The sequence below is a fragment of the Ursus arctos genome, unplaced genomic scaffold, assembly GCF_023065955.2.
Source record: "Ursus arctos isolate Adak ecotype North America unplaced genomic scaffold, UrsArc2.0 scaffold_3, whole genome shotgun sequence".
Taxonomy (NCBI): Eukaryota; Metazoa; Chordata; class Mammalia; order Carnivora; family Ursidae; genus Ursus; species Ursus arctos.
This window is the reverse complement of record NW_026622985.1, coordinates 19,487,743-19,509,753: the sequence shown is the minus strand read 5'-3', so window position 1 is coordinate 19,509,753 and position 22,011 is coordinate 19,487,743. Positions and strand designations below refer to the sequence as shown.

The 22,011-nt window shown below is 35.2% G+C and overlaps 1 protein-coding gene across 1 annotated transcript in view; it reads right to left on the bottom strand.

The window, feature by feature from the left end:
• Positions 1 to 22,011, bottom strand: part of RELN (reelin) — a 476,703-nt gene that overhangs the window by 138,671 nt on the left and 316,021 nt on the right. Inside the window, exons 17-20 of the mRNA XM_026503988.4 lie at positions 19,792 to 19,858; positions 15,856 to 16,089; positions 15,032 to 15,193; positions 10,379 to 10,615 (exon numbers count right to left, since the gene is read on the bottom strand). Coding sequence (XP_026359773.3) covers positions 10,379 to 10,615; positions 15,032 to 15,193; positions 15,856 to 16,089; positions 19,792 to 19,858 — 700 coding nt within the window. The remainder of the gene's footprint in view (positions 1 to 10,378; positions 10,616 to 15,031; positions 15,194 to 15,855; positions 16,090 to 19,791; positions 19,859 to 22,011) is intronic.

Here is a 22,011-nt window from a genome sequence, read left to right as displayed (position 1 = left end):
TTACCTTATGTATCTGCTAAGCTTCCAAGTACGATCACTTACCGTGAAATGGTCGTTGAAGTGGCTCTTGGGAGCCACCTCACCCCAAGTGGCTTCCCTGAGCAGCACAATTTAAATTGATTTACAGCTCTTTTTTAAGAGTCTCTGTAAAAAATATTCCCAAGAATACTCTAGGCTTACTAACCAACTATTTAAACTGACAAAATTTCTAGATAAGATATGGGTTGATGTTGAATGAAGGAAAAATCCTAAGGAAAAGTACTTGGCTGTGTCTTCTAAGAGAAGCTGCTGGTGGCATTGATAAAACTGAGTATTCTTTTTGATGTAATCGTCAATGGGATTGTTTTCTTAACTTCTTTTTCTCATAGTTCATTTTTAGTGTATAAACATTTGATTTTTTTTCTATATTGATTTTGTATCCTGCATTGTTATTGAATTTGTTTAAAGAATATTCTACTGGAATAAACAACAGAATATTCTTTAAACAAATTCAATAACAATGCATGATATGGACTCTGGGAAACAAACTGAGGGCTTCAGAGGGGAGGGGGGTGGGAGATTGGGATAGGCCGGTGATGGGTAGTAAGGAGGGCACGTATTGCATGGTGCACTGGGTGTTATACACAAGTAATGAATCATGGAACTTTACATCAAAAACTAGGGATGTACTGTATGGTGACTAACATAATATAATAAAAAATATTATTAAAAAATAAAGAATATTCTATTGGAATAAAAAAATAGGCAAAATTTAGCTAGACTCTCTCACACACACACACACACACACACACACACACACACACACACAAGACTCAAACAAATAAAATCAGAAATGAAAGAGAAGTTACAGCTGATACCACAGAAATACAAAGGATTCTAAGAGAACTATGAACAATTATACGTCAAAAAATTAGACAACCCAGAAGAAATGAATAAATTCCTGGAAACATACAACCTACCAAAACTAAATCCTCAACACAATATTAGCAAACTGAATTCTAAAATACATTAAAAGGATGATACATCATGATTATGTGGGATTTATTCCAGGGATGCAAGGTTGTTTCCACATGTGCAAATCAATCAGTGTGATATACTACAAACAAAATTAAGGATAAAGATCATATGATCTTCTCAAGAGGTAGAGAAAAAGCATTTGGCAAAATTCAATATGCATTTATGATAAAAGCTCTCAACAAATTGGGTATAAACAGAATGTACCACAACATAATAAAGGTCACATATGAAAAGCCCACAGCTAATTTACCATTCTTAATGGTGAGAAGCTGAAACTTTTCCTCTAAAAGCAGTAACCAGAGAAGGATGCCCACCCCACTTTTATTGAGCATAGTACTAGAAGTCCTAGTGAGAGCAATTAAGCAAGAAAAATAAATAAAAGGCTCTAAGTCAGTAAGGAAGAAGTAAAATTGTCTCTATTTGCAGATGACATGATATGTATAAAAAACTTTAAAGCCTTCACCAATAAACTGTAAGAACTGATAAACAAATTCAGTAACAATGCAGGATACAAAATCAATATAAAAAAAAAATCAAATGTTTATACACTAAAAATGAACTGTGAGAAAAAGAAGTTAAGAAAACAATCTCATTGATGATTGCAAAATACCTAGGAACAAATTTAACCAACCAGGTGAAAGACCTATACATTGAAGTCAATAAGACAATGATGAAAGAAATTGTAGAAGACACAAACAAAGGGGCACCTGGGTGGCTCAGTAGGTTAAGTGTCTACATTCTGCTCAGGTCATGATCTCAAGGGTCCTGGGATCGAGCCCCACATGGGTTTCCCTGCTCGGTGGGGAACCTCTTCTCCCTCTCCTCCCTGCTTGTACCCTCTCTCACTATCTGTCTCTCAAATAGATAAAACCTTAAAAAAAAAAGACACAAATAAATACAAAGATACTTCATGTTCATGGATTGGAAGAATTAATGTTTAAATGCCCATTTAGTTGCTACTCAAAGCAATCTACAGATTTAATGAAATCCTAATTGAAATTCCAGAGGCATTTTTCACAGAAATAGAACAAACAATCCTAAAATTTTTATGGAACCACAAAAGACCCCAAAAGCAATCTAAGCAATATAGCCAAAGCACTCATGAGAAGGAAGAACAAAGCTGGAGGCATTATACTTCCTGGTTTTAAACTACATTACAAAGGTATAGTAATCAAAACAATATGGTATTAGCATGAAAACAGACACATAGATCTAACAAAGAAGAGAATAGAGAGCTTAGAAATAAACCCACACAGATATGGTCAATTCATTTTTAACAAAAGAGCCAAGAATGTACAATGAGGAAAGGACAGTTTCTTCAGTAAATGGTATTTGGAAAACTGGACAGCCAAATGCAAAAGAATGAAACTGCACCACTATCTCACACTGCACACAAAAGTTAACTCAAAATATGAATCAAAACCTTGAACATAAGGCCTGAAACCATGAAACTCTTAGAAAAAAACAGATGGTAAGCATCTTGACATAGATCTTGGGGATTTTTTTTTGGATCTAACACCAATCAAAGGCAACAAAAGCAAAATTCAACAAGTAGGACTACATTAAACTAAAAGGTTTCTTCACAGCAAAGAAAATCATTAAGAAAATGGAAAGGCAACCTATGAAATGCGGCAAAATATTTGCAAATCATATATCCAATAGGGAGTTAATATCCAAAATGAATAAAGAACACATACCATTCAATGGCAAAAACAAACAAATAATCTGATTAAAAACAGGCAGAGGATGTATGCAGATACTTTTCCAAAGAATACATGCAAATGGCCAACAGGTATGAAAAGCTGCACATGACTAATGCAAATGAAAACTACAGTGAGATATTACCTCACACCTGCTAGAATGGCTGTTACCAAAAAGACAAAAAATAGCAAGTATTGGTGAGGATGTGGAGGAAAGGGAACCCTCGTGCACTGTTGGTGGGAATGTAAATTGGTGCACCCACTATGAAAAGCAGTATGGAGGGTCTTCAAAAAATTAAAAATAGAACTACCATATAATCCAGCAATTCCACTCCTGAGTATATATATGAAGAAAATGAGGTCATTATCTTGAAAAGATATATATATTCTCATGTTCATGGCAGCATTATTTACAATAGCGAAGACACGGAAACAACCTAAGTGTCCATCCATGGATGAACCGGTAAAGAAAATGTGATATATATGTACAATAGAATGTTTTCAACCATAAAAAAGAAGGAAATCCTACCATTCACAATAACTTGGATTGACCTTGAAAAAAACCCAAACTCATAGATAACAAAGAACAGACTGGTAGTTGCTCGAGGTGGGGGCTAGGGAGTGGGTGAAATGGGTGAAGATGGTCAAAAGGCACAAACTTTCAGTTATAAGATAAGTTATGGGGGTGTAATGTACAGCATGAAGACCATAGTTAGACTGCACAGGCATATCTCCGATATGTTACAGGTTCAGTTCCAGACCACCCCAATAAAACAAATGTCCAAAAAAGCGAGTCAGACGAATTTTTTGGTTTCCAAGTGCATACAGAAGTTATGTTTACACTATACTATAGTATGCTAAGTGTGCAATAGCATTATGTCTAAAAAAATGTACATACCTTAATTTAAAAATATTTTATTGCTAAAAAATGCTAACCATCATCTGAGCTTTCACTGAATCATTATCACTGATCACAGATCACTACAAAAATATATTAATAATGATAAAGTTTGAAATATTGTGAAAGTTACCACAATGTGATACAGAGACACCAAACAAACAAATGCCAATAGAACTCTGCTTGACACAGGGTTGCCACAAACCTTCAATTTATAAAAAACCCCATGTATCTGCAAAGTATGATTAAGCAAAGCATATAAAACGAGGTATGCTTATATTGTGTATTTGAAAGTTGCTAAGAGAATAGATCTTAGTTCTCGTCACAAGAAAAAAATATTAATAGCTATGTGAAGTGACTGGATGTTGACTAAACTTAGTGTGGCAATCATTTCACTATGTATACATATATCAAATCATTATGTTGTGTACCTAAAACGAACACAATAGTATATGTCAATTATATCACAATAAAACTGGCAAAAATTAAAGTGGAAAAAAAAGATGGAAAAAAGCTGTAGTTTTTATCTTTAGTGGTGCTTGAGGAAAAGCAGATTTAATTAAAAGATTTAGGGACCAACGAGATGTACAAATGTTGAAAGCCTTCCTAGGTACTTTGATGGGTGTTAAAATAGAAGGTACTCATTCCTTATTATGTGTAATTTTGTTTTTTTTAATTAAAGCACTCTCTTTTCTTTATACCAGTAAATCAGTACTACTTGTCATGTTAGGGTTGGTTTTTAGAAAGAGAAATTTCCTAAGGTTTGTCTTGAAAGTGGAGAGAAAACAAAAGAGCAACATGCGAAAGTGAAATGAGTGGTGAATGACAACAGGCACGAGAAAACAGGGTAATGTGATGTGGTATTTGGTGCTGTGATGGGAGGATCTGGGAAGCCTAGTTTCTCACACCAGCCGCAGGTGGCACGGTCAGCCCTGGGGATGCAGGAAAATAGAGGTGTAAAAGGGAGAGGCAGCTACAGGGTGGGTGTTCCATGTAATGAAATCCTCATGTTGAAAAAGCCTAACTTTTTTTGATGCGTTGAAGATTTTATTAGCGTTCAGTTTAAAAAAGCTTTACATCTGTGGTATGCCAAGACACAGGAGTTCTTAAAGAAGTTACCCTTGGGGCGCCTGGGTGGCTCAGTCGGTTAAGCATCTGCCTTCAGCTCAGGTCATGATCCCAGGGTTCCCTGCTCAGCCGGGAGTCTGCTTGTCCCTCTTCTTCTGCCCCTCCCCTCGATCCTGCTCTCTCTCTCTCAAATAAATAAATAAAATCTTAAAAAAAAAAAAACCAAACCCACTCTTAACTTTCATTGATTAACTTTTCTACTTTTTAATCTCTATTTCATTTATTTCTGCTCTGATCTTTGTTATTTCCTTCATTCTGCCAACTTTGGGCTTAGTTTTTCTTTTTTATCTACTTCTTTGAAGTGTAAGTTAGGTTATTTACTTGAGATCTTTCTTGTTTCTTAATGTAGGCATTTATTGTTATGAAACTTCTTTTTGCTGCATCCCATACATTTTGGTATGCTCTAATTCCATTTTCATTTGTCTCAAGATATTCTTTGATTTTTCTTTTGATTTTCTTGACCCATTAATCTCCATTTTCATGTATCCCATACATTTTGGTATGCTCTAATTCCATTTTCATTTGTCTCAAGATATTCTTTGATTTTTCTTTTGATTTTCTTGACCCATTAATCTCCACATTTATGAATTTTCTAATTCTCTCCTTGTAATGATTTTCTAATATCATATCATTGTGGTAGAAAAAGCTGCTTGATATGATTTCAGTCTTCTTAAAAATTTTAAGACCTGTTTTGTGTCCTAGCATATGATCTATCCTGGAGAATATTTTGTGTGTGCTTGATAAGAACATGTATTCTTTGCACGGGATGGGATGTCCTGTAAATATCTGTTAAGTCCATCTTGTCTAACGTGACCTTAAGTTCAGTGTTTTCTTATTGATATTCTGTCTGGATGCTCTATCCATTGATGAAAGTGGGTTACTGAAGTCCTCTGTTGTTACTACATTGTTGTCTATTTTTTCCTTCAGGTCTGTTAATATTTGCCTTATATATTTAGGTCCTCCTATGTTGGGCACATACATATTTACCACTGTATATTCACTTGTTGGACTGACCCCTTCATCATTATATAATGACCTTCTTTGTCTCTTATTACAGTTTTTTTCCCTAAAGTGTATTTTGTCTGATATGAGCATAGTTAACCCTGCTTTCTTTTGGTTTCCATCTGTATGGAATATCTTTTCCATCCTTTCACTTTCAGTCTGTATGTAGTTTTTTTTTTTTTAAAGATTTTATTTCTTTATTTGACAGAGATAGAGACAGCCAGCGAGAGAGGGAACACAAGCAGGGGGAGTGGGAGAGGAAGAAGCAGGCTCATAGCAGAAGAGCCTGACGTGGGGCTCGATCCTGTAACGCCGGGATCACGCCCTGAGCCGAAGGCAGACGCCCAACCGCTGTGCCACCCAGGCGCCCCTGTATGTAGTCTTAAAGCTAAACTGAGTCTCTTGTAGGCAGCATATAGTTGGGTCTTATTTTTTTTTATTCATCCAGCCACTCAATGCCATTTGATTGGAGCATTTAGTCCATTTACATTGAAGGTAATTATTGATAGGTATGGACTAACTATTCCCGTTCGTTAACTGTTTTCTGGCTGTTTTTAATTTATTTGTTCATTTTTTCTCTTGCTCTTTTCCTTTGTGATTTGGTAATTTTCTGTAGTGGTATGCTTAGATTCCTTTCTCTTTCTCTTTTGTGTATTTACTATAGATTTTTGCTTTGTTGGCACCATAGGCTTATATAAAATATCTTATATTTGTAACAGTCTATTTGAAGCTGATAACTTAAGTTTGAATGCATACTAAAAAGCTCCACATTTTTACTCCCTCTACCCACATTTTATGGTTTTGATGTTACAATTTACATCTTTTTATCTTGTGTATCCATTAACAAATTATTGTGATTATAGTTATTTTTCCTACTTTCCTCTTTTAGTCTTCACACTAAGTTTATAGTGATTTAGCTGCCATCATTACAACATTGGAGGTAGAAAAAGTTACACATATCTACCTTTGCCAGGGAGGTTTATACTTTCAAATGTTTTTCTATTGCTAGTTAGTACCCTTCTGTTTCAGCTTTCAAAGCACCCTTTAACATTTCTTGTAAGGCCTGCCTAACAGTGCTGAACCCCTTCAGCTTTTTCTTTTCATTTTTTTTTTTTTTTAAAGTAAGCTCCACACTTAACATGGGGCTTGAACTCATGACCCTGAGATCAAAAGTCACATGCTCTACTGACTGGGCCAGGCAGGCACCCTGAACTCCTTCAGCATTTGCTTGTCTGGAAAACTCCTTATATCTGCTACTAAAACCAAATGTCAATTCTAATATGCAATAACAACCATCCCTCACAGTTATATACACTTTGAAACCAAAATCTTATATATATGACAGCAATGTCCTTACCACCTATACACCTCGCTAGTCTATTAGATAAGATAGAGGAATGTCAATATCCCTTGGTATTATCACTAATAGCATTAGTCAGATAATCTTTAATGAACCTCAATTAAAATTATTCCCTTAGTGATCTTAAAATATATGGAGGAAGTTTTAAAGACTATTTTTAGAACATAAAGCAGATAGAGGTTCTGATATCAGATACTGTGCATGGAAGAAAGGAAAGTACTACAAATAATTAACAACAATTCATTACTCTGTGGAAAAAAGTGCTCTATGATGACACATTGTAAAGTGATTTATAGCATATTGACTCTAATTCTTCTAATGAAAAAGCAATTGTCCAAGTTCTCCCTGCAGAACACTCAGCAACAACAATCCATGCACATGGAAAGTCATGAGTTAGAAAACGAGAACCAAATGAACTCACAGCTGGGAAAAGCCAACAATAATTAATTTAACACCAGCCATTTGTAGAGAACACGTATACATTTCAAAATTTCCCTTGAGAGGAGCAAGGTCATTGAAGGGCAGAGGCTACATACTTGAACATGTTCAAAGAATGTTTACTTAATAAGATAATATGCTCCAAAGATTTTACATAAAAAAAATAACAACTCATCTTGGACTCGGAGGTTAGGATAAATAGTTGGTAATACCATTACTCAAATTTCAATATTGTAACAAGTGCTTCTGAAAAACATTGCCAAAGTGAGCTCTTGTTGAACTTGAACAATATATTCCTCAACAGCAGCAGAGAGAAAACAGTGTCATTAAAAAGGGCTTTATTCTGACTCATTGGCTAAGAAAATGGGAACAGTTTGAGATCTTCCGTGTTGTTTCATTTTAATGAGCAGCGAGAATTTTTCATGTCCTTATTAAAGTGGTTAATGTATTTCTCTAGTCTCATTATCACCGCCAGAGTATACTCTGTTGTTTCATAACCAAGACAACTCCTTTTCGTTTCAGAGAAGATCAGAAAGTCAAATCTGATTGCTCACATGTGGTTGTTAATAAAACTCCCACGGTGCTGCTTAAGGTGCCTATGGGGATTGTACAATTATTTATATTTTCTTATAGTTTTCTATAATTACTGTGATTGTATTTTCACAAAGTAAATGTATCTCCACCAATTAAAGCAGTGGTGGGTTAAGAATATTCATCAGACTCGTGTGAAAGGATATTGTTCTTAGGGTTTTGATCAAAGCACAGAAATTAAACTGCTGTTATCATGCATTCAACCCAAGTGTTAAATTAAAATGCTCAGCAACTTTGGAGTTTATTTGAGCAGATGTTAACTATTTATGAAAATAAACATGATACAGGACTTGCATTCATGATATGACTCTTTGCTGCATTAAAAGTGCTGGAAAAAAACCTACAGAAATCTTGGAGGATATGGTTTATGGTATATGGCTGATTTGAATTACTGCTAATTCAGGTCAATTTAAATTTTCAGAAGCATGTAATTCTAAGAAATCTCATTTTGGTTTACGTCTCTGTATCTTCTTACTTCGCCTCAACCCTTTGTCTTCCTTGAAGGCTCGGGGACTAAGAAAGAACATCCATAAGAACAAGCATCTGAGGCTATCAAATAAAAAACAAACAATATAGCCTTTCACACTTTCCCATATAGAAATTTCATTCTATCTATTTCAACAGTGCTTGCAGCAAAAGTGACCAGCTGTACTTCCATTCCATTAGCTGTCATTTTGATGCTCGAATGTTAGCCTGCTGTGTGTGAGATGTGATGTCCATGCACAATTCCCATCAAAGGTAATTTTCTGTGCAATGGTGTGTAAAATTTACCTCTAATTATGATAAGGTCACTGATGGGTCATTTATGATATGTTCTCTGGAGACAACTGCAGTGAATAGCTTTTGGTGAGATTCGTCTGGAGAAATTAAATTGGTCTGACGATGACTCCATAGAAAGTAAAACTCTCTTAGAAAATTATTCCTCAATCATGTTTAAGGCCCTAGAGGAACCCAGAGAGGGGCAGTACGTGCACTGGTGAAGGCTGTGGGTTTTGGTATGATGCAGGCCTGAGTTTTAATCTAGAGTCACTGGGCCAGGAGCCCTACATGGTCTGGCCTCTGCACTACTCTTGGCTTCTATTCCTGACATTTGCTCCCTCCCTCCCTGGGCTTCCTGGTCCTTGAATATGCCATGGTTAGTCGCCCTTCTGGAGTTTTTGCACGGCAAATTTTCCTGCGGTTGGAATGTTCTTCTTTCAGATCTTCATGTGGCTGGAATTTCCTTTTTCTTCTACATTCTAATCAGTAGAATGCATCATATCCACCATCTGAACTCCCTGAATATAGCCTCCTCCTCCTCCCTACCTGAAGTAGCCACCTCCTGATGCCAGTTATAATCACTATTATGTCATTCTACTGATGTTCTTAAAGTCTGAATCATGGTGTTAAATTTTTATTTACTGTTTATTGTATTTATTTACTGTTTATTGTATAATTAAGCTTGTATTTGACTATAAATAAAAAATGGAAAGGTATCTTTTTTTTTTTTTTTTAAAGATTTTATTTATTTATGTGACAGAGAGACAGCCAGCGAGAGAGGGAACACAGCAGGAAAGTGAGAGAGGAAGAAGCAGGCTCCTAGCGGAGGAGCCGGATGTGGGACTCGATCCCGGAACGCCGGGATCACGCCCTGAGCCGAAGGCAGACGCTTCAACGACTGCGCTACCCAGGCGCCCCAAAAATGGAAAGGTATCTTCACTAGGATATTTCACAATCTTGAAACCCCAACAATGTTAACTATATGGGTTAGAGGTCCAATATTGCTTGATAAGATGGATTTAAAAGGAGATCCTAATTAATTAATTAGGGGTGAAAAAACTTCCTGGACTTTATGTAAGACAGCATGAAAACAGAACTAGTTATGACAAATTTTATTAAAATAGTCCTTAGAGTGATTTCACATTTCACCATGATCATGGCGGGCCTCCACGAAGGGACAATGTGTTAGTCACTTTAGTTATTAACACTTTTGGAAGAGGTTTTTATATGTAACAGTGGGAAACAAAAATTTGAGATTAATAACTATGGTGAAATTTTATATTTATTTAAATCTATCAGTATTTTGTTTTCAGTCCTCCTTCCCAAGGTATTTTACTTACAGACATGATAATGACTTTTGAAATGGTTCCTATTCAATAAATATTTGTCAGCAAATGACTAAGTGCTGGATGGACTAGAAGATCATTCTTGTGTTCCAATCCTCAATGCAAATTAGAACAACAACAACAGAGATGAAATTCTTACCAAAGTGTCCAGTCATGGCCACAGTATGGCTGAACATTTCCAAGGTAGAATCCCAGAGATTGAGTGACCTCCACAAGATTGGTAAAGTCAAGGCTAATGCTGTTGAAAAGGACAGATGTCATGATAATCTCATCAATGGCCCATACGTCTTCTCCCTGGGAAGAATGATATGGTTGCCACCATCTGAACTGAATTCCGAACTGTCTTGCATCATCTGGTAACTCTACAGAGATTATTCTGGAGAAAAAAATAAAAGTATAAGTTCAGATTACTTTGATATCTTAAAATACAAATATTTATGGCAGAATATTTTTTCCTGTGGTATAGTATTTAAAAGAAATAGTTCTCCTACTATTATAAATATTCTTTTGAGATTTCCAATTTCTCGTCTGATTCAAACAAAGTCTCCTAAACACATCCAAAAACGTGACTGCTTTCACTCATCTGCTTTCAGAAAACCTAACTCAATAAAACACAGTTGTCAAAGTGGCAGGATTTGTCTTCATCTGAAAAAGGATCTTGGGCATCTTGCTACACATATTACAGTTTGAGGCTGGTTGGAACTGTGGCACTTCCTAATTCCTATGAGCACAGTGTATGAGGTGACTTGCTGTGTCATGGTGGCTATGACAACAAACCTGTATGTGACAAATGGGGAAGAAAATTAAGAATAATATCTAATTTCCGGGAGCAATTACTGTACACAGCAGCAGGAACCATACATTAATTGCCACTGCAATGACATCTGCTTGAAAGCTCCATAAATCACAGTACCGTGCTGCTCACATCCATACTAAGGTGAGATATGAAGCAAATGGCAAATGGAACATTTGTCTCCATCAATGTACAATTAAACACCAGGAGAGGTATTCGCAGTAAACACACACTAAAGGGACTGAGTCTTTTTCCCAATGAGCAAAGGAAAACTCCCTAAGACAGGTGACTAGTTGGATAACTTAAAAACAAATTATTTAAAAACTTCAATGTCTAAGGCTGGATGTAATTAGAAATTAGATTGATTTTCTTATTTGTATTCATTTATTCTTAGTTATTGCATAAAAAATGTCAAATCACATCTTGGAAATGTAATATTTTATATAGAGTTATTAAAAATAATATCTATTTTCTCTTTAAATAATTTGTATATGGAAATGTGGGATAGAATAACATGATTTTCATCACTATTAATTATACAAACTACCAGTAAAAAACTGGTAGAATTTTTTTGCAACGTGAGAAAACATACTTTTTAAATAATAAAAAATCAATATTCAAATACAGAAATATAAATTTTAAAATGCTGCTTAAATTAAAAAGACATAGCAATAATGTTTATGGTTTTTAAATACTTTTAAATACTTATGGTTTTAAATACTTAAAATCTGTTAATTTTTTTTACCAATCTGAATTTATTAGAAGAGTAAAATTCAGTTAAATTACTTTAGTGATTTTCACTTTAATTTCTAAGTATTTATTAAGAAATCAAATAAGCATATTTACTTGTATTAACATAAAATATGTAAAGAAATAAAATAATTGAACTATATTTAAACTGGCTCAATAATGAAAACATTATGCATTAATTTAATAATTTGACATCATGTTACTAGAAAATTATAATTTTCCTTTATATTAATAATTTTAAAAGCAGTTACTATTCTCTCTGATGAAAATAAATGTAATTTAAAAATAACGACTGAAAAGTTGAGTTTCTCAGGCAACTTCAAAGGTTATTTTCCTTTATTTCCCTTATTTTAGTGCATATATATATGTGTGTGATAACAGTAATTGAAATGACCAATATTTTCCTTAGCAGAGACGTTGAGACTATGGGTCTGTAATCAGACTCTTGGGGTGAAGTCCGCACTCTGACTTATTAACTAGTAGTTGATAAGTTCTATTAACTAGCAGCTAATATTAACTAGTAGTTAATAAGTTCACAGCTGCAGGGAAGGTACTCAACTTCTATGTTGCTCAGCATCTTCGTCTGTGAAATTGGGATAATATCCTTACAGCAAAGTCAGAGACATTTTTTGGTTTTTCACTGTTGTGTCTTAGTACCTAGAATAGTATCTGGCACACAACAAAAACTCAACAAATTCCTGGTGCATAAATGAAGTACATATTGTCCGTATACCCCAATAGAAATTCGAATACTGAGGCACAGGAAGGTCAAAAACTCTCCCTAATGTTAAGCGGCTTTTAGGTGACAAGGCCCAGTGCTAGATCTAGGCAGGACGGCTGTAGAGCCTGTGCTCTTGACATTTACTTCATGTCTGGGGTGGGGTGGGAATGTCTGCCTCCACTACTCCGTGCTTACTGCAGTGGCTGGTTACAATAGTTATGGAACCATTTGATCTGAATATTCCTAGATCCCAGGGACTTGGGTCAACTTTCTGTTATCAATCTTCCTTTTGGGGCAGATCTAAGCTCAGACATCTCTTGTCATCACATACAATAATCAAAGCAAAAATAAAAATAGGCTTCATTATAATAATTTTAGATTAAGAAACAAGCCCTATAATTAAGAAAAATCTAAATAATTTTAGTTTCAGCAGTAATATAAAGTTTTACATTAAAAATACCAATTAGTTCCTGACATTCTAGTCAGTTTGAATTAAAAGATTCACTTAGATAAATGTACAGGCTTTACATGTTATAAATAGCAAGCAGAGTTCTATTACTTACTGAGTGGCTCTTAGGCAAACAAATTATTAGAAATCAGCCAGGAGTAATAGTGGTTAGCTAAGTAGCATATCTAATTTATGGATCATACTTCATTTTCGAACAGCCAAGGCCGAAAGGGACAATATGGAATTGACAGCAATTGCAGGTAGCAATTTATACTGAAGAAAATACAACAAATGGCTAATGGCATCAAGATATATTTAACTCTCCTATGAAGAACTTACATGGTTTTGTATTATTTATCATGTAAAATATAATTTAGAATCTAGAATAGATCAAATCTTACTTCTGCCATGTTACCTTTTATTAATATTTGTAAGAAAGAGGGAGATGGAGGAAGAATTTCACAGACAGAGGTACATGCGTGGAAAATAAAAGTGTTCTTGATAGCTTCACCATGTTCTCTTTTTTAAAAAATCTCCATTCAATCTTAATCTTTCAAGCTATGCACATACCTAGCGCTGAAAAGCCATGTTGATTCTGCTTAGAAGAAAAATGTTGCTGTCAAATGGCATGCAAGATTAAATGCACCTTTGCAATAGCACATTAAATGTGTAATTATTTTTCATATCAACAAAGATTAATTAAATTTCATGATAAAGATTGATTATTGAGTTTTGGAGCTGTCCATCCTTGTTAGAAAAAATTGTGTTTTAGGCCAAGTTAACTTCGGACAGTGATATTTTCTTCATGTTTTCATCATTATTATTATCACCTTGATTTTCATTTAATTTTCTTTTAATATTTATTATGGAGAGTCTATGAAATGTTTGATATTCCTATGTGCCTACTGACTGAGAAAGTTGAGCTTCACCTTTCATTTACCTTTATAGGGAAAATACTCAACACATTTAATGTGTTCTTAAAATTTTATAATGTAAGTAATTGTAATTCATAACAGTTGTTAACTATTATCTGTTACATGCTACTTTATTTTCAACGAGAATAAAAGTTCTCATCTACTTACAAACACCTAAATGTAGGGACTGCTGTTGGCAACATCTTTAAGTATATAAAATCTATGATCCGTGCCCGTCTTTTTGCATTGGTTCCAGTGCAAACCTCAGAGCCCAGAGCCCTCACTCTCTTTCGTATTTCCCCATGATCAAAATGTACTTCCAGAAAGGCAAATGGTGTTAGTTCTTTACTAACTGTGAATGTAGCCAGAGTGTTACCTCTTCTACAGGTATTTTAATTTCTCATGCTCCTTTTCTGAAACTTTTAAAAGAATTTCAGTGAGCAGGTCAACAGTGTTCTAGAAGAGGAGAGGACCCTTCAGACATTTCTGAAATTGTACCACTAATGGTGATTACTACTCTGCTGACATCGAAGGATGGCTCTGCTTCAAGTAAAACTTAAATCTCACAATTGCACCTATAGATTATGAAATGCGTAAGCTAAAGAAAAGCAGAAGTGGCCTGAAGAAAGGACTTCAAATAAATCCTCACACTCCATTTTTGCCAGGGACTCTATACTTGCTAGAAGAACTTCACGATACTCATTACTTAATCATCTTACATGCAAATTTTAAATACATACTGGTTATCAGATTTTATGAATTACTGTCTCATGTAATTTATGATAACATATTATAATATATTGGTAACAAATACTTGTTAACAGAATTTATAATTTAGTACCATATCAAAATCGTATCCAATAGGCTGCAGTAGAGTTGAATAAGGATAATAGTGTTAAGTATTTTTCTCTTTCCTGGGCATCAAAATATTTCCCTTAGATATACACTTCAAAATATGAGAATAAATTTCTTCAAATTATCAGAAATCAGTAGGACAAATGAAATAGGAGAATGTGACTTGCTAGTTTTTTATTGCAAGACACATCAATCTTTGTCCTCGTCATCTCTCAGTGGAAAAATACCTTGAATCCTATACCAGTTGAATGATGATTTCCTCAGGAAGGAGATATCACTCTAACCATTTTTCCAAATGCTTTCCAACGTACCTGGGCTCATGATAGTTGAGATATGAATAGTGCTCCAAAAGTTTCCAAGTTATCCCATTATCATACGAATAATGCAATAAAACTCCTTCACCAGGCTGGTCGGGGGCTCTGCATGTGCTGAGAACAGACTTGCTCCCCAGCCTCAGTGTGAACTGGAGAAACCTGGACATGAATTTTCTGTAATTAGTGTGTGCATAAACATTCTTAATCATAATGCTCATTTTAGCTTTTAAAGAATTCCAAACAAATTTAAATGAATTACTCAAAAGCTGCATGTTTCCACTCATCTCTCTTTTATAAAATGTAAGTAATTTCACTGTAGGATATATGAATATGTGTGGAAGATGAGGTCAATGCATGTTTATATGCAGATATATCCATACAAATATAAGTGTATGTTTATACATACTTGTATACTATGTACTTGTGTACATACACTTAAAATGCCAATCATTCCTTTACTGCATTATTTATTAGGCACTGGGGGAAGGGAAGATGTAGAATAAATCTAATCAGCCTCTGCAAGCTGTCAAATAAATAAAACTACATAAATAATTAACTAGCCCTTGGCTTAAGAACACAGTTTTGATGCTAACATTTCATACGTCTAAAAACCTAGTCAGTCATTAGTATCTTAAAGTCATCAGTAGGCCTTTTAATTTATTATAAACTAGGGCAAATTAACCCCATATAAACTAACTGTAAGCTCTCTCTCGGTTAAAAATGGAAAGATGTACGTATCAGCAAAAAAAGGAAAATAAAGAGATCTAAATTCAATCATTAGCATCTGGTTTCTCTATGTATTCCACCATGACTTAACTCACCTGGACTGTGAGCTGTCAAGGAAAGATGTAATTAGCTGACGCCTCCCATCCTTGTTGAAAACCAGGGCCTTACCACTGGCCAAGACACCACAACCAAAGCTGACTTCAGCACCACGGATAGAGTAAAAGTTATGGTAAGAGGAGAGCCTGGAACTGCCAAAGCTTTCAGAAATAAACATTGGGAATGTCTGCGATGCCATCTCACAAGCTGGGCCAGAAAATCCAGGGTCACACCTGAAAGACATAACATAAAATACAATCTTAAGCCGTTGGTCCTTTCAGAGCTCCCTGAATCTAATTCAGGGAGGAGGAAGTCCAGGGGCCAGGATTTAACTGAATGGTAAACGAGGCTCATTAGTCTTTGGAAAACAATGAATCTGAAGACTTGATAAGGGTGATTGACTGCAAATATTCCAGAAAATATAGTCTTTGCACAGCCCTGCTATAAAAGCTTGTGATTAAAACAATAATTAAGCACTCATCTTTAACCAATGCCAGCTATGTATCTGCATCTAACATTTGCACACATTTCCAATTTAAAATCTTTGTAAAAGGTATATTATTATATATATAATTTTATTTACAATGATGTTCATTAAATTTGTAAAAGAAACATCAATAAAATACTTCCAGAGACATCTAGAATAAATTACCTCTAAGAACAAATGTAAAAATACACATTATGTTTCTGATAAAAACTATTTGAAATATTGGGAAAAGACTGGAAAATAAATCTATCTTTATTTCAAACTTAGATTGACACTATAAAGGGAATGAGAACAGCCTGACCTGGAGAGGTGTTCTTAGCAGAACCGTGCTGCTCACAGTGGAATCCCAAATTAGTAGTGCTTCAAGAAAAAGAAAAACAAAACCCAACAAACCCCACACAACAACTTGCCTCCTTCTGTATTTATATTAGAAAACTCACCTCATATAACGCCTTAGCTGAACATCAGAAACTTCTTATATTTTAAGGCATTTACTCATCAGGAATTAGTTTTAATTTTTTTTTTTTTACTGCACTATTTCTTTTTCACTATCTATACTATGCCACCTATTACAAAATCAAATTGGTGTCTTTTGGGGTGGGGTGAGGGGTTCTCATCTAAGCATTCGAAACCTCCTAAAGTCTGAAACAAGCATTTTAGAAAGCCATGAAGTTCCAATGAAGTGATATTATGGCATAATTCTGAAAACCACTTTTTTAGCACTATGCTGAGACTGGGATCTATGCTGGCCTCACAGAGGGTCCATGGGGTGCATGAACAAATGCCAAATTGTATGTGTGTTGGATATTATTGGGGAGAAGGTTTATAGTCTTCATCATATTATCAAGGAAGTTGGACCCCAACATGCCAAGAGTTACCACAGTGTGAAGTCTGAAGGTTGTTTGGCATTAGGGATGGGAGTGGGAAAGAAAACCAGTATTTATGGAGCATGTAAATAACCCTCAAACAGTTTACTTCTTTCACATGTTATTTCACCAGCTGAGACTGTGAATAGCCAAGCAGTTTCTAAAAAGGAGAAAAACTTAGCTAACCAGGACACCATCTGACATTGGAAAACTGAACGTGGTTTTCCATGGCCACAAATTGGAATCAGTGTCCCCCAACAAGACCATTGCCAGAATGCATTTCTGTGTCTCTTAAATGTGTCTTCTCAGGACCAGTGATAGGGAGAAATTGGTGATTATTTAGAGATGACTCATATTGGAGTCAGTTCCCATTAAGTGGTTTTGGAAGTGTACTTTTAATCAAAAGTTATAGAATTGGGATAAAATGCTGATAAAGATTCCATTCATATATTTAAAAATATATTTGTAGCCTTTGTTTTGCAGTGGAACAGTAGGGTAACACAGTTGGGAGATACCAGGAATGGCACGAGGCTCTCCCGACTCCAAAAATATCCCCTATTGGTTCCTCTTCCCAACCTTAAATGTAGCATTGTGGTCACCTTGTATGTCAGGATAAAAGGCCCCAGTGTTAAGCTATGTGGATGACACCCATGTAGAAAGGTTTCTGCTTTTTGCACTTCTCACTAATACCTCTAACAGGGGAGAGCTTATCAGGATGAAGAGTTGTCAGTTTAGAAACCCAGGCCAGGGGATTATACACAGGCAAGAAAATGTTAGGCAGCAGGAGACGCAGAATCCTGGTAGAAAATAACAGTAGTGATGAGGGGAGCAAAGTGGGAAGAAAAACAAAGCTGCCGGGGCCCCAAATTCGAGGATTCGTTTAAAAGAAATAAATAGTAGTGAATATAAATTTCTTTTCTATGCCATTTTGCTCCTACTTGACAAGTCACATATTGCTGGAAAAGGGTGTAGTAGCCAAACATTTAGTGCAGCCACAAATGAACAAAACCGATGACTATTACATAAAACATTGTCAGAAATAGGGAGAAAACTCAAGTTCCAACTGGTGAAAATATTCTGCAAAGCCTGAGAAGGAGGAAAAGGCTATGATTATTCAAGATAATGTACAGTGTCAAAAAAGAGCAATGCCCAAAGGCATAAAACTGCCATTCAGATTTCTGTTTGCATCCATCATGAGTGACACAGATGGCTGCCTTAATAAACCCACGAATGCTAACAGGGAGACTGTACACAAAAAACAAAGTATGAAGTATAACTATTCTAATTATAGATGGGTCTTTTAGAAATAGCACTTTCTATTTTCATTAATAAAAGCAGCTGTCATTTTAGATAATTTGTTTTCAAAACTTTTCAGGACAACTTCAGGAATTACACAGATGTCTGGCGTTCTTGTGTTAATTTTATTTGAAATGCACTAAACGAGAGGATGGCCTGGTTAGGGATGACAGATGAAGATAACAACTTGAGGAAAACACCAGAAAATGCTGCACAGATCTAAAGAGTCAGTGTTTTGGGGCGGGAGCTGGTAGATTTATTGAAAAGCACAGAGATGCATATTCATTTTTTAAATATGAAGAGGAACTTTTCAAACTTTGATACTTTCTAAAACATTTCTATTGTGCAGAGTGATTTCTTTGTTAATTAAATTCATTGCAATGTAGTTAAAAAGATAACATGACACTCTAATGTCAGTGCTGACAAGTGTCTTGCCTCATACATATAATTTTCAAATGATCAGGTAGAAATCTCTTTTATGAGTTCTCTATTAATTAATTATTACTCTTTTTGTTTGGAGGACAAGAAGAGACAGACTAGATGATCAGTGGTTGAAAACTGTATAACAAAGATTGTGGTTTCAGGAATTTCCAGGATATTTTATAATTAAATGTTAATGTGGGAATGACATAGTACATATGCATATCCATTCTTATTATAAACAGTGCTTCAGTGGTGACTAGATATTAACTATTTATATATAATTTCAGACTTCATATTCAACATCATTATTATGTAAAATACTTTATATACCATTTTGAAGATTCAAATGATGTTTGAAAGTAAGCAAGACTGCAAAACTATATTTAAAGATGAATTTTCTTATCGAATTTGCTAAATTTGGCTCATTCTAGTTTCCTTTAGCCTTGGGTCAGTACTGATTTGCATAATTCATTTATAAAGCATGCTAGGAATTAAAATATGGCGCAAGAACACTAGAACAAGTTTATGGAAAAAAAGCATATTGAAGAATGTAACCAAAGACAGAAAAGGAAATCATCAAGCTATGAAGAATTCAAATTTGTTCACAAATTTACACGAGGTATGCTAAATTTGTTCACGATGTAGCTTCATAGAAAAGTTATTTATTCATCAATTTCCACCTACAAAAGACACTTAATACTCTATTACGCTTAAATTCCCTTTGAAGAATCCTACTTTGGTCTTGAAAAGACCTCAAAAGCCTAAAAAGGAAATTAAAACAAGTCAAAATGACTTGTGGCCTCAATATATAAAGTACATATAAAAAAAAAAGAAGTATAATTAGTATTTTAAAAAATGCTTACTTGCAACCATGTCGAGTGCATTGTCCTCGGCCAGAACAGAATTTGAGACACGACGGACCAATATAAACTGCAGGTAGGGCAAAAGACAGCATGTAAAAAAATGGCAAAACCAACTGGAAAAACCAAGAACAACATTAGCATGTGAATCAATTTTGTGAAGCGATACCCATAAAATCTAGCCCTTTATACACGTGTTGTGTGCAGGAAGCCAGGTGACATACAGAGTGTTGTGTAACAAGGTGAGTGCTTAGCTACAGATCTGCTGGAAAGGTTTTAACTTAATTTTCAAGATTTTAATGTTCCATAGCAAAAATAGGTAGGAACATATGATTTGGGTTCCTTAATGGAATCTCTTCAGCTAAAATGATTTCAGGCAGAATATTGTGCTTCTGACTTGAACTTTCTATAAAGTTTAATATTTTTTTTAGGTAGAAATAAAGAATTCGCAAAGGATCAATTTGATATATCAAGAAATGGAGACGTTATAATTTAACTTAAAAACTATAACTTCCATTCTTATCTGGGAAAAATGTATAACACATTGCAGACGATTGTTACATATCTTTCTAAATATTAACCTGTCCTTCCTGAAATGGGGAGTTAAAAATCTTTTTTTGTGCATCAAGTCTTCTCTGAAATGCAGATCTTTTCCTACATGGTGGTTCTGACTGATAATGATACTACAAACCTCAATTCTAATCTTTGGAATGCCAAGGAAAGGGTTCCTGATGGTTGAATGGTAGGTTCTGAGATAATCAGACAAAAAATACATTCAAAGATATTAAGCCTCTTGATTACCAACCGGTACAATGAATAACACACCAAAAAGTGTGAAAATGGAACAAAACCAATGAGGAATTAGAGATGCAATGGTTGTTAAGACCTCACATATTCAATTTTAGGCACAAACAAATTTCCATTCCATTATCATTTTTTTCCTGTCTCGTAATCATGTCAAAATAGTCAAATGATTTCATTATAAAATAAATTTCCCTGTGGATAATGCTCCTATGAACACTTGTTCTCTGGAGCCAATTAATTCAAGTGTGATACAAAGCAGCCAGGAACAACTCTTGCTGAAGGCAGCTCATGGTTGAGGAAGAGATCAGATAGCAGTCTGAGTGGTTAAAGTTACGGGTTTAAGGAGTCAAATAACCTTGGATTCAAATTCCTGCTTCACCTGGAAAACTCTAGATAAGTGAGTTCCTAAGTCTAAGCCTCAGTGTTCCTACTCTTTAAAGTGGGATAATAATCCTTGGAGGAAAGAGTAAATGAAACGTTCATGCTTTAGCCTGCTGCCTGATACCATGTGGTTACGTTCACCATGATACTGGGGTCAAGAATCCTTCCTGCTCCATCTGCCTTGTTGGGCTTTACTGGACAGCACGAGTACCAGGAAAGGGCTTCGTTCTTTAGCTTGGTAAAGCTTATTGATTGTTTCCCCAGCACACTTGACTTTATGGCTGCAGTAAGATCTGTTCTAAGGCCTGTGAATGGTTCATTGCATTTTGTGGGATCACTCTGGAGGGCTGCCCTAGAATGTAGCCATGTCATAGTTCAAAAAACTTCCATTGTAAAAAAAAAATTTCAACAATAAAACAAGATTTTCCAAGTCAATGAAAACATTGCAATTAAGAATCTTGTCATCCCTTCCCGCTAATGATGGGGTCATTGAGATGCACATGAGTAAGTTTATAGGCCCTTTTCCCTACGAGCGTGGAAAGGACAGATTTGTTTTTATCACTATTATTCATTTAATCAAGTTGAAAAGATTAAAAAGTGATAACAAACATACTTTGCTCTAGGATTTTCCATTTTGCTAAGAACTGCTGGATAATTCCAAAAATACTTCCTGTACACACTAACAGGAAAAACATACCTAACAGAAGTAGGATATTGACCTGTTTTTTTCTCTTTTTGGTTTCCTTGACATGATTTGGAATTCCACAGAGAAGTGGGAGAGATTTCAGAAGTGTTCTTTGGCAAGTTGGCACACATTTCTCTTGGAAAGGACTGAGTGTGTGTCCTTTTTTTTGCCTTATGAAGAAGCTGGAGAGCAGGTCTTGTTTTTGTGAAAACCTCACATGTAGGATGATAACAGAATTGAGATTCTGCCGCAAGTTTTGCATTTGACCTGCACTGCTAACCACGCTCATTCCATATACTGTTGTTAACTTTTCTCACTCTACCCAAAACATGACGGTGGGATGCTTTCTGACT